At 48.0% G+C, this 11,879-nt stretch overlaps 6 protein-coding genes across 6 annotated transcripts; 5 read left to right on the top strand and 1 right to left on the bottom strand.

Annotated features, from left to right (window-relative positions):
* Positions 1 to 290: 290 nt before the first annotated feature.
* BO87DRAFT_321697 (DODA-type extradiol aromatic ring-opening family dioxygenase) lies at positions 291 to 1,345 on the top strand (the record flags this gene model as incomplete). The annotated part of the gene is made up of 4 exons (XM_025619945.1): positions 291 to 329; positions 421 to 593; positions 663 to 823; positions 882 to 1,345. The coding sequence occupies 4 exons, from the start codon at positions 291 to 293 to the stop codon at positions 1,343 to 1,345; spliced, it is 837 nt and encodes a 278-aa protein (XP_025474143.1).
* A 25-nt stretch (positions 1,346 to 1,370) lies between these two features.
* On the bottom strand, positions 1,371 to 2,136 carry BO87DRAFT_381195 (L51/S25/CI-B8 domain-containing protein). Its single transcript, XM_025624472.1, has 4 exons — positions 1,857 to 2,136; positions 1,687 to 1,793; positions 1,591 to 1,623; positions 1,371 to 1,536 (listed from the first exon to the last, which is right to left on the bottom strand). The coding sequence occupies exons 1-4, from the start codon at positions 1,940 to 1,942 to the stop codon at positions 1,478 to 1,480; spliced, it is 285 nt and encodes a 94-aa protein (XP_025474142.1). The 5' UTR covers positions 1,943 to 2,136; the 3' UTR covers positions 1,371 to 1,477.
* Positions 2,137 to 2,259: 123 nt separating this feature from the next.
* On the top strand, positions 2,260 to 3,433 carry BO87DRAFT_381194 (mitochondrial pyruvate carrier family protein). Its single transcript, XM_025624471.1, has 4 exons — positions 2,260 to 2,653; positions 2,763 to 2,778; positions 2,879 to 3,015; positions 3,071 to 3,433. Exons 1-4 carry the CDS (start codon positions 2,460 to 2,462, stop codon positions 3,252 to 3,254), a joined length of 531 nt encoding a protein of 176 aa, XP_025474141.1. The 5' UTR covers positions 2,260 to 2,459; the 3' UTR covers positions 3,255 to 3,433.
* Positions 3,434 to 3,919: 486 nt separating this feature from the next.
* Positions 3,920 to 5,862, top strand: BO87DRAFT_212816 (putative extracellular exo-polygalacturonase). Its single transcript, XM_025618630.1, has 8 exons — positions 3,920 to 4,468; positions 4,526 to 4,892; positions 4,946 to 5,004; positions 5,062 to 5,222; positions 5,274 to 5,462; positions 5,513 to 5,614; positions 5,667 to 5,741; positions 5,795 to 5,862. Exons 1-8 carry the CDS (start codon positions 4,162 to 4,164, stop codon positions 5,840 to 5,842), a joined length of 1,308 nt encoding a protein of 435 aa, XP_025474140.1. The 5' UTR covers positions 3,920 to 4,161; the 3' UTR covers positions 5,843 to 5,862.
* A 1,165-nt stretch (positions 5,863 to 7,027) lies between these two features.
* Positions 7,028 to 7,999, top strand: BO87DRAFT_381192 (SDR family oxidoreductase). The gene has a single exon (XM_025624470.1). The coding sequence runs from the start codon at positions 7,094 to 7,096 to the stop codon at positions 7,715 to 7,717; it is 624 nt and encodes a 207-aa protein (XP_025474139.1). The 5' UTR covers positions 7,028 to 7,093; the 3' UTR covers positions 7,718 to 7,999.
* A 1,128-nt stretch (positions 8,000 to 9,127) lies between these two features.
* Positions 9,128 to 10,031, top strand: BO87DRAFT_381191 (CVNH domain-containing protein). Its single transcript, XM_025624469.1, has 3 exons — positions 9,128 to 9,511; positions 9,626 to 9,807; positions 9,892 to 10,031. The coding sequence occupies exons 1-3, from the start codon at positions 9,370 to 9,372 to the stop codon at positions 9,898 to 9,900; spliced, it is 333 nt and encodes a 110-aa protein (XP_025474138.1). The 5' UTR covers positions 9,128 to 9,369; the 3' UTR covers positions 9,901 to 10,031.
* Positions 10,032 to 11,879: the final 1,848 nt, after the last annotated feature.

The raw sequence follows: 11,879 nt of genomic DNA, 5'->3' as shown, positions 1-11,879 counted from the left end.
CGCCATCCTCATCCTCCTCCGCACCATCATCTCATCAGAACACTACTACTACTACTAGCACACCACCAAAACAGAAATCAACCCTGGCGGTCCTCTTCGCGGTGATTACTTTGCTTCTTGCTATTGCTGTCGCTGGCTTCTGGGGCTATACCGGAAGTACTAGTACTGGTAGTGGTGGGAGTGCTGACGACGCCAATCTGTTCGGTCTTAGACGGTTTTTGGGTGCGGGTGGTAGGGCTTCTGCTTCTGCTTCTGCTTCTGGTTCGCGGGGGTTTGGAGATCGGGTAATGATGGCGAGAACGCCGGTTTATTTTTTGAGTCATGGTGGGGTGAGTTTTCCCTACCCTATCCTCTTCTTTCTTTTTCACCGTTTTTATGTTTTGTGGTATAAAGGTTGGGGTTGGATGCTGATCTCTGCAGCCGAATATCATGTATGATCATGAGCACCCGGCGTATCACAAGCTGGGTGAGATAGGGAAGGAAATTACTACCAAGGTGAAGCCGCGCGCGGTGGTGGTTTTCTCGGCGCATTGGCAGGCGGGAAGGGATACTATCCAGGTTAATACGGCGGAGATTACGGATTTGATTTATGAGTATGTTGTCTCTTTTTTCCTTTCCTAAATGTGGTTGGTGGTTTGGTGTTTGGTTAACGTTGGTTTTAGCTTTTATGGCTTCCCTAGTCATTACTACAAGGAGAAGTATCCTAATGTTGGGAGTCGGGAGGTTGCGAATAAGGTCCTCGATGCGTTGAGCCAGGCGGGGATTAAGGGTGAGGGGGTGAAGAGAGGCCTTGATCATGGTGTGTGGGCGAGTTTCAAGTGCGGTATGTTTGGTTGAGATTGGACGATGGTTTGGCTGGGAGATGCTGACTTTGGCTGTAGCTTTTGAGCCTGAGAAGAACCCTCTGAATGTCCCTGTTGTGCAGGTATCGCTGTTCAAAACGGAGGATCCGATCCAGCATTACCGACTTGGTCAGGCGGTCTCGAGACTCCGTGAGGAGAACATCTTGATCATCGTATCCGGTATGGCGGTGCATAACCTGCGCGATATGCAATTCACCTGGGGTGACCCGCGGCCTTTGCCGTATACTGCCAGCTTCGACGAAGCTCTGAAGGAGGCGGTCACGAAAGCGCCAGCGGAGCGAGAACAGGCCATGGCAGATTTGCTGAAACGGCCGGATGCTCGGCAGGCACACCCGTATTTCGACCACCTGCTTCCGATTCATATTGGAGCCGGAGCTGCGGGCGATGACGTTGGAAGGAGACTGTGGACCTTGAAGGAGGGAAGCATGAGTTGGGCGCAATATAGATTCGGCGAGATCGCCAACAGTACTAGTTCTTTGTAGAGTGAAAAGCGAACAATGGAATCGTGTAAATATTGACTGGGTTATCACGGCGAACGAGTTTCAATTCATCTATAGATACAGTGCAAATTGGAAATGCGGTGCATGAACATATACGGACGCGTCGTGATTTCGCTATGAAGACGCCTTCACCAACTGAGTGATCTTCTCTTCGATCTGCTGATCCGTCAAGCCTGGAGGTGCATCATGGTCAGTTTTGCCTTATAATCTCCGCTCAAGAATCTTACCGGTCAGAGCTTCCTGCTTCTCTTGGCCGAAAGCTGCGAATTTATTAGCTATAAATTCATCCACCATTGGTGTCGCTTTGAAAAACTTTGTCGTACCGTATCTGGCGTACACCCTAGGCACAGTACCAGCTGCCTCGCGCATCAGGATGGGGGTGTGAGGGTTGTGCTTCTTCATGGTCGGGTATGCGCGCTGCAAGAACGAGCTACAGATACAGGTTATCAGCGACTCCCTCATGTAATACCAACTGGGAACATTGTAGACTCACCGAGTAGCAGAGCTAGCCTGAGAGGTCTGGCAGAAAAGGAAGCGCAGCTCCTTCAGACCCTTGGTGAAGACGTACTTGGACGACATTGTGGGGGAAGATCGTGATAGACGGGAGGACCGGAGTTCGCAACGAGAGTCAACAACAAAAATTAGCCCCGTAGAAATCGGCGCAGGGTATCAATTGGGGGCGACGGAGGGGTCAAGGACCGATAATGGGAGCTTGAAGCTGATCACAGGGACTCTGGGGGAGGAGACGATGAATTGATTCCCGCTGGAGGTTCTGAGCCCGTACAGACCAATCCGGTCAAGCGTGATTGTCACCGCTTACCTCAGCCGGAAAAGAGCCGCAACCCCCAACGGAAGGCCGACCTCGGGGCCGCTGGGACTCACTCTTCCCTTCGTCATTTTACCAAGAACTCCATTCTCATATTTCCCCGGCTGGTCGCCTATTGCTGTTGTTGCGCACGCCGTGTCTTGAACATCTCCACTCTCTTCTTCAATTGGACCGATCCTTGTCCTTTTCTCTCCGGTTTTTCCACCCTCTTACCGCCGTCCTTGATTCGTCCCGTTCACGCCGTATCCGCGCCATATAAAATCAATCACCATGTCGTCCTCCCGTGTTGGTCTTCGCTTCTTCCAGAACACCAGAGCTGCTTTCCGCAACGCATATGGCCCTTTCCGTCGGCCTGGTGCCCAGGGCTTCCGCTTCCAGAGCTCCGATGCTGCGGCCGCTGAGCAACAGAGCACTTTCCAGCGTCTATGGAACAGCCCGGTCGGTGTGAAGACGGTGCATTTCTGGTAAGTTATACTCGGATATTATGTTTTTGCATTTGCTTTTTTCTTTTTTCTTTTTTCAAATCATGTGGATGTTTATATTGCATTGTATACTAACACTGATGTGTCATAGGGCCCCCGTTATGAAGGTACGAAATCATGCACCCTGCTGAAACCTGTTCCTCAGATCTTCCCTCTCAATCGCGATACTCCTACTATATCTATGTACTATCTCACTGACTCAACCAGTGGGCTCTTGTCATCGCCGGTATCTCCGACTTTAGCCGCCCTGCCGAGAAGCTCTCCCTCACTCAGAACGGTGCTCTGATGGCCACTGGCTGCATCTGGACTCGCTGGTGCATGATCATCACCCCCAAGAACTACCTGTATGTACTTCGACCTTGATTTTTGAAAAGCTGGGAAAGTATACTGACTGGCTAGGCTCGCTGCTGTCAACTTCTTCCTCGGATGTGTCGGTGTTGTCCAGGTCGGCCGCATTATCAACTACCGCCGTAGCCTTGATGGCTCGACCGCCGCCGCCGTGCAGGATCTGGAACAGGAGGTGGCCGACGACGCCAAGGCTGTTGCTACTCAGGCGAAGGCTGCCGTCGAGAAGTCTGCTTAAACAGCTTTTGGTCTGGGACAAGGGTTGCGTAAAGTGCACCCTAAGCGACAATAGATTGTCTTCCCGTTGGCATTGGTGAGTAGGCTCATAGAGCATATCATGAGATGAAGTTGGCTGGAGGCGACTCCGACTTATATATGTACATATTCCCTTATAAATTGCATCGACATTCCTCTACGCTTGTCAGTGATGTAGACCATTGAGACCGCTGAGATCTCGGAATGGAGATAGAGACGGTTCGGTAACTTTGTTACAGTATATATTTACTTAGTAGAAGCTTAGCAGCTGTCGGCCTTTTAAATGGCTTCCTAGTGGTGGTGTATTGTCCACGAGGCTTGTACCACACGGAGTTTGCACTGACCTGCACTTACCGCAAGTTTCGGGAATTGACCTGCGCGACAACATCATCTAACGGGGATTAAAGAATAACCGGGTATTGCTCTCTCCATTAAAATGAAGTCATGATGCAGAAGATGGCTGGGGTAAGGTCCCTGCCAATTCCCCAGAAACACGTTTTTCCCCCAATCGGATAATCGTCTCCGGCAAGCCCTCCTATCACATCACCGGTTGTTGCTCCTCCACGCAATCCCCCACCACCACATTCTCCAGCAGCTAACTGTCTCCAAGTGCCCCTGTTGATTACAGGAGCAAGCCACAAGCTTAGCATAGCTCCACAGTCGTGATTTGCTCGCTCCATTTGGTTGACTGCGTTTCCCCGGATATGGAGTCCAGCGAACTCCTCAACTCGGAGACATGGGTGGTGTGGTCAGTGTGGGCAAGACTGCGGGGGAGTAATGTCGACTCAGTGCAATAAATATAAATGCCAGTGGCGATCGTCGTTGGTTTGCGGTAACTCTGCCCAAGCTCTGTCCGTGAACTCAGACTTGTCTCCTGCCAATTTCACACAATGAGACTCACGCACGTTCTCTCTCACACGCTTGGCCTTCTTGCGCTAGGCGCCACAGCAGAGGCCTTCTCCCGGTCCAGAGAAGCTGCCTGCGGCCCAAAAAAGCTTTTCCGGCCTCTACCTACAAGCCAGAGCAGGGACAAGACCTGCCATGTCCGCAGCCATGGAGATGGCACTGACGACTCTGATTACATTCTCTCCGCATTGAACCAATGTAACCACGGTGGGAAGGTCGTTTTCGATGAGGACAAGGAATATATCATTGGAACGGCGCTGAATATGACTTTCCTGAAGAACATTGACCTAGGTGCGAATTCTGCAGACCCAATCAAGGTGACCATAGACTAACCTTATGGTTCAATAGAGGTCCTCGGAACAATCTTATTCACCAACGATACAGACTACTGGCAAGCCAACTCCTTTAAACAGGGCTTCCAGAACGCTACGACCTTCTTCCAACTCGGTGGTGAAGATGTGAATATGTACGGTGGTGGTACAATCAATGGCAACGGACAGGTCTGGTATGATCTGTATGCCGAAGATGATCTCATTCTGCGACCCATCTTGATGGGTATCATTGGGCTGAATGGTGGCACAATCGGTCCGCTGAAGCTGCGGTACTCGCCGCAGTACTACCACTTTGTGGCTAACTCGTCGAACGTCCTCTTTGATGGTATTGATATTTCGGGTTACAGTAAGAGCGATAACGAGGCCAAGAACACTGACGGATGGTGCGTTTTATCCTGCTTTACACTGAGCGTTATACTGACCTTTTTTCCCGTAGGGATACCTACCGCTCGAACAATATCGTTATCCAGAATTCGGTGATCAACAACGGTGATGGTAAGTCAAACCTAAGTAGCGTCTACTTCAACAATTCTAACCTGCAAACCTACAAAGACTGTGTCTCCTTCAAGCCAAACAGCACCAATATCCTCGTTCAGAACCTTCACTGCAATGGCTCCCACGGCATTTCTGTGGGCTCTCTCGGCCAATACAAGGATGAGGTTGACATCGTTGAGAATGTCTATGTGTACAACATCACTATGTTTAACGCTTCGGTTTGTCTGGACTTTAACCAAATAATAAACATTTTACTAACTTGGTTGCAGGATATGGCCCGCATCAAGGTTTGGCCTGGTACTCCCTCTGCGCTATCTGCCGATCTTCAAGGCGGCGGTGGCTCGGGTAGCGTAAAGAATATCACTTATGACACCGCACTCATTGATAATGTCGACTGGGCCATTGAAATCACGCAGTGCTATGGGCAGAAGAATACTACCTTGTGCAACGAGTACCCGGTTAGTAGACCCTCAGCCGCTTCCCCGAAGCCACTCTAACACACCAATAGAGCTCTCTCACCATCTCGGACGTCCACATCAAGAACTTCCGCGGTACGACGTCGGGATCGGAAGATCCCTATGTTGGGACAATTGTTTGTTCCAGTCCTGATGTAAGTGCCCTCCAGGGTATGCGTTTAGTGTGCAATGGCTGACACTCGATAGACTTGCTCGGATATCTATACGTCCAATATTAATGTAACAAGCCCGGATGGAACCAACGACTTTGTTTGCGATAATGTGAGTCGGCCAAAGCCAGGTGAAGATCTAAATCGGTGACTAACGCTGTCCAGGTCGATGAGAGTCTTCTGAGTGTCAACTGCACCGCCACTTCTGATTAAGTTAGAATGCCTGTTAACATGTACACTGGAGGTCAGGCCTTACTTAGACGGATGAAGGGTGTATATATTACACTTGGGTTCGGCTGTGTATATATACGTGAGCAAGCAAATAATATCTGTATGCTTTTGACTTAGGGAAGGTCAGGCGATCAAGAAACTTTCTGGTTCAAACCTTGATCATGGTTCTCAGTAGATGCTCCTTCTGCTTTTTGCATGCGATACGTCACATGCCGAGAGAAAGATCATTGCTTCCAGGTGCTTTCGCTCTCCTGAGTGATAGTACTGCACTTACTGTCCAGGATACTACATCTCTTTGCATTTACCTGCTGTTCATCTAACAAGCAAGCAACCAGAAGAGCCACCTACCAAGTATAGTAGGATCTAGAGCGCTCCGAGGAGATCGTGTAGACCATACTAGATCCTCGAAAACGTAGGTTGCAAACCATATTTCAATTCTAATTCATCTGAAGTGCGACAGCGAGATTTATAACCGAAGCTTCCTCTCACACGAACTCTCGGCTGATGATCGTGACCTCCTGAGTAGCACCCAACCAGCGGACTACAAGATTGACAACGAACCTTACCCACAACTCTTAAGTACTTTGAAACAAAGTGGCAATGATTTGTATTCTTTATCGGTGTGCGTCATGCACCTCCTGCAGGGTTGGGTATGATAGATTAGACATATCCTAGATGAGTCTGTTACTCAGCTTCCCCGAGAGAAGCCCGAAGTATGGTAGCTTGGGGCAGCTTAACGGGGTCAAGCTTCAGATTTGGCTTGATTCTTCGTTGTGTTGCCACTGGTTAGATGCGGTAGGAACCTCTACGTTAGAGTATAATCTTCCAAACCCAATATAACTTATCATTTGCTTCATCTGGACAATATGACATCGACGAGAATGCATGCGTCGACGTGGATGTACAGCGAAGTTGGGAGTGTCATTGTGATACATCCAATCATGATCGACATACCGACTAACTTGTCCTGTGTCAATTGACGTATCACCGATCTGTGGGTGCGTTTATATAACTGGGATCATGGATTAAAAATTCTGATTGTTTCTTTCACATCACATCACATCACTCGAGGGCTATTCCATCAAGATGCCGTACGATATCAAGGATTTATTCAACGTGCGCGGCTTGGTTGCCGTCATCACCGGCGGGAGCTCTGGTATGTGTTGCGGTCACACTATTTATTCTTATACACAAGCTGATGATGATGTTACTATCGCAGGTCTGGGCAAGACGATGGCTCTCGCCCTCGCTACCAATGGAGCCAGCAGAGTCTATATCCTGGGCCGCCACAAAGAGACTCTCGAAGATACAGCCGACATGCATCCTGGTGTTATTATTCCCATCGTTGCTGATGTAGGCTCGAAGGCCTCTCTTGCTGCCGCTGCCGATCAAATTCATACTGAAACCGGATACATCAACCTGCTCGTCGCAAATGCAGGGATGCTTTATATGGACTCACCAGAAGCCATTAGTGTCAAGGTCGGTCGCACTCTACAGGAGAATGCGACCCCTGATGAGTTGGAATCCTTCCTCATGGACACTCCGGTCGATGAATTCTTAGACACGTTCCGGGTAAACACAACAGGGGTATTCTACACCATTGCAGCCTTTGTTTCATTACTGGACAAGGGCAACAAGCGAGGAAATGTCTTTCAAAAGAGTCAGGTCATCGCTGTGAGCAGCGTCGCAGCACATAACCGGAGAGTGGTTGGGGGCTGTGCGTATGGAATGAGCAAGGCAGCTGTGATAATGTTGATGAGGAAGATGATGACATATTTGATTCCTCATGGGATTCGAGCAAATACTATTTCTCCTGGCTGTGAGTATTTCCCTCTGTATTCTGAGACTATGTGCTAACTGAAACAGTGTTCCCAAGTAATCTGTGTGGAAGCCCAGCCAACGAAGAGATCTCGGTCGAAGGCGCATTTGACCGAGAGTTCATTCCGCTGCAAAGAGCAGGGAGGCGCGAGGAGATTGCTGGGACTATTCTGTATCTGGCCAGTAAGGCAGGCGGGTACGTTAATGGAGATTTGCATCTGATTGATGGGGGGATGGCAGGGTGCAGCAGTTGAATTTTGATGCTGTGGGATTCTCTATTTTCAAGTTTTGGTGTTTCAGTTGCTCGGGGTCAGTTGTATTGACCACATGATACTTATTGGGTTTTGCATAGCCAGGTTGGGAACCGGGGTTTATATATATACACTGTCTTAATCTAGAATGTTAGTCTAAAAATACTATATATTCTTTTTTCTACTGAAAGATTACCCAGGATGATCCTGCTGTGTACTCACGCTGTACTTCACAAACCCTAGGTAAGTGTAATACCACAGTGGCACAATCAACATCATCACCCTGCAGAGGCTGCAGGGTATCAACCTGAGTCAATCCTACTAGTAACAATAACTAGTAGTATGATCATTATGTATATTACAAAACACCCACAGTAGCACGAATACTACTGGAATAGGAGCACCCATCCGGAGACTGTGCCACCACCCAACTTGAATCATCATCATGACTGCCAAGGATGATAGTCACACCAAGCCTTCCACAGCAGTACGTAGTACTTCGTAGTAAAATGACCATTTGCCTCCCAGGGAGCTGTGGAGTGGGGATGTGGCGATGCCAATGCTGCTAATAGACTAGTAGTGATTGTGGCTGTTCAGATCAATTTAGTATTATATTTTTAGAATGTGGCTGGAGCAATGAGCCCACTGCGGTTTCAGGTGGATTGATATGACTGGTCTTTTAGGAAAGTGGTGCCTTAGGCAGAAATAGAGACTGGGTGATGATGATGGTGATAATGATGAAGCCTATGTTACGAGTAGATAACTAATAGAATAATTCCCAATTCTTGGGACATTGAACACCAGGTTAGTAGTAGTAGTAGTAGTAGTAGTAGTAGTGATTGAAAGTGTAGACTATTGAAAGTCACGCGACCGTCTGTCTTGCCCGGCCCACTCGATCCCTGTGCGGATCATTCCATCATTCTCCAAGCCCGATCCTTTCCATTCAGTCAGTTCAACGGTACTGGCACTCGGGCGGAACCGAACCAGCCATACTACAATACTACCATCGTTGATATTCATATAGAAAAATAAATAGAGGATAATATACTATGTATTCTTTCCCCTCCAAAACTAATCACCAGCAGCAGAACCTTCCAGCACCTAAACAAGTAAATGCTGCCTAGCCCCACTACTACATCCACAATCCACCCCTCTTTTTTTTAAAGGGAAGGGAAAATCGACCCACCCGAGCTTCCCTTCCTGCAGGGTGACTTCACCAGCAGCAGCAATCCCCAGTCTCAGGGTCTCCATCCAGAAGGTTAGCAGCTAGTTACTAGTTTAGTTTCAGTAGGGCAGCAATGCTTGCGATCTTCCAACTTATATAAACCCTTCCACTTGACCCAGTTTATTCCCTCTTCTTTCCTACTTACCTTCTCTACTCTCCTCGGCCCCCCCTCACCTCACCCCTTTTTTTTCTCAAACAGAAATATACCTACGAAAATGTCCTTCCACAACAGCTGCCAAAACATCCACCTCATCCACGAGCCCGGTGCTACTTTCCTGCACGCTGAAGTGCGTCGTGCGAATGGAGAGTATGTCGCTCGCAAGATCCGTCTTGATAGACATATTGGAAATACTGATGGTATGATCCCTTTTCCCCCTTCCCCCCTTTTATCCCTATTTTCTTTCGAAATGCAGATACTAGAAAGTGAATGTATGGTATTGATACTGACTGCTAATAATTTGATTTGTATAGGCTGGTTCATCTGGGGCGGCTCCAACTTCACCGAAACCGCCAATGACATTCAGCTCGAGAACACCGGCCGCGGTCCCAAGTTGACGGCGTACTTGAAGAAGCGGGATGGCGGATACAGAGAGTTGCAGGGATTGTATCTGGCGGATAAGATTGCTAATGAGAATGGGGAGTTGGTGTTCAAGGTACGTCTATCTAACTATTATCTATCTATCTAATTCGTCTATTGTTGTGGTGTGGAATTGGGCTGACGTGGTGGGGTATTACAGGGACCTTAGATACATTGGTAGTATCTACTAAGCAAGCACCGAGAACGGGAGATATGGGGAGGTAACCAGTAGTAAAGGATACAGAGTGATTTTGTATGATTGGAGATATTGCATAGCGAATGATGAATTATTTTATTATCCCAACTTACCAATAACTTAACTCAAAGTAATGTTGCTACTTATAATATGAGCATCCAGATGATAGGCCAGTAGTAAATGTGTATATACCCGATGAGGGGCAGGGCACTCACCCACTACCTTACTACATATTTTATATATGCATACCCCTTAAGGAATGTTGCAGCCATCAACTTGCCACATAAGTACTACATGCATATGATGTGCTGTTCTGGTTGGTTGATTCCATATCTTTATGGAAAGTGTGGGCTGTGCTTACTGCGTGCGTATGTAGTCAAATAATCACAGGTTGTGCGACGTTCCTTGTGGAATGGATGGTTCAGTATTCTCGTGATGAGGAAGGATACGATACTTATGCTTAGGCTTATGCTTATGCTTACTTGAGCTTAGTAGATGGTGTTAAGCGCTTTGGTATTATGGGTGTCAGAGCTGAATATATGTTCTTGAAATCGTAGTTCGAGTCATAGATAGTGATGTTATGATATGCTGTAGTGTTGGAATTTGCAAAGCTTGGCTGGATTAAGAGTACCCCACATTCTTAGTAGTGAGTAGGTTGGTTGTTGGTCGGGGAGCTGACAGGATGCCTGACCACGCGGAGGAAGGGGGCCATGTGGGTGATGCCTTACTTATTACCCCGCAGTGTTGGTAACTTTAGTAGTTAGGTGGTGCTTGGGGAATGGAAGATTTTTTTGAACTGGATTGAAGAAGGGTATTAAGAGGAGAATAAGTAAGTTATGATTATATAGTTAATCGATAAGTTCTGTGTAATAGTAGCTAAGATAAATATTTTGACAGGAGTTAAATATAATGAATAGATAGTAAATGGTAGCGGATGAATTCCAGCCATGCTACTGCAAGATCACTATGAGGCTACTATCACCACCGATCATACGGTATCCACTTGAATAGGTGTATGGTGATACAGTCCGTATCAAAGGAGGTAGACTGTTGTAGTGGTTGCTTTTTATTCCCAGAAAATAGATGGATCTCACTTCTCACCGATACCACCTCACATGACCGGGATCCGTCCCAGGAGCCTGTAACACCGACATGACAGACCCTTGCAGTGTGACTGCACTTGAGACGCCTTTCGGACATACTCCTTTCTCATTCGTGGCAAGCAGAAGTTGTGTATTTAATAGTCTAGATGACTGAAAATGCTCACCGGTCAATGATCCATGGTAGTTAGTATGGTTTGAGGCAATTCCGGTCATGGTGTCTTGATATCCATGGCCTCTCGCTTCTAGCGCACCCAACTTACGATGACGGGTACTATAATTGATTGCATCTCGTATTGACACACTCTCGGCTAAAGTTGAATTTTTCTGGATGGCGCCTGCACTGGCGGGACGAGACGTCGTGGTCGCCAAGCCTCTTGGCATGACACGTTGATTTGAGATGGCGAAGACATTCTCCTACCCTAGAACAAGCCAGACAGGGCCGAAATAGGCCCATTGGAGGAGGCAAGTCACCCGGATAGGCCACTCCAGGAGAAGAAAAAGAAAATAAACCACGTGTGAAGCTGAAAGAGCCTTTCGGTCAGGTCCGAGGCTGTTCCTCCAGCTGGGATACAGACCCAACAAAGAATCCCGCGGACGGAGGGCCACTTCGGACCAAGACCTGGATCCGGACAGGAGACCAGTTACCTTCCGACTCAGCGGGCTGGGCAACCTTCAATAGTCGTGGTGGCGTCGCGGCCGTCTGTGCTCGCTACCAGGTGTTCTGGAGGGGATGGCTCGTGATTAGCTACGGTCATGGACCATTGTCGGAAAGGTTACATTGGAGCTTAACATGGCGACTGATAAATTCTGGGAATCGTGAACTGGGGAGTCGAGAACAATGAGGGTGAC

This window comes from Aspergillus neoniger, assembly GCF_003184625.1.
Source record: "Aspergillus neoniger CBS 115656 unplaced genomic scaffold BO87scaffold_62, whole genome shotgun sequence".
Taxonomy (NCBI): domain Eukaryota; kingdom Fungi; phylum Ascomycota; class Eurotiomycetes; order Eurotiales; family Aspergillaceae; genus Aspergillus; species Aspergillus neoniger.
Note: the sequence above shows the minus strand (reverse complement) of the source record. Positions and strands in the feature narration are given on the sequence as shown.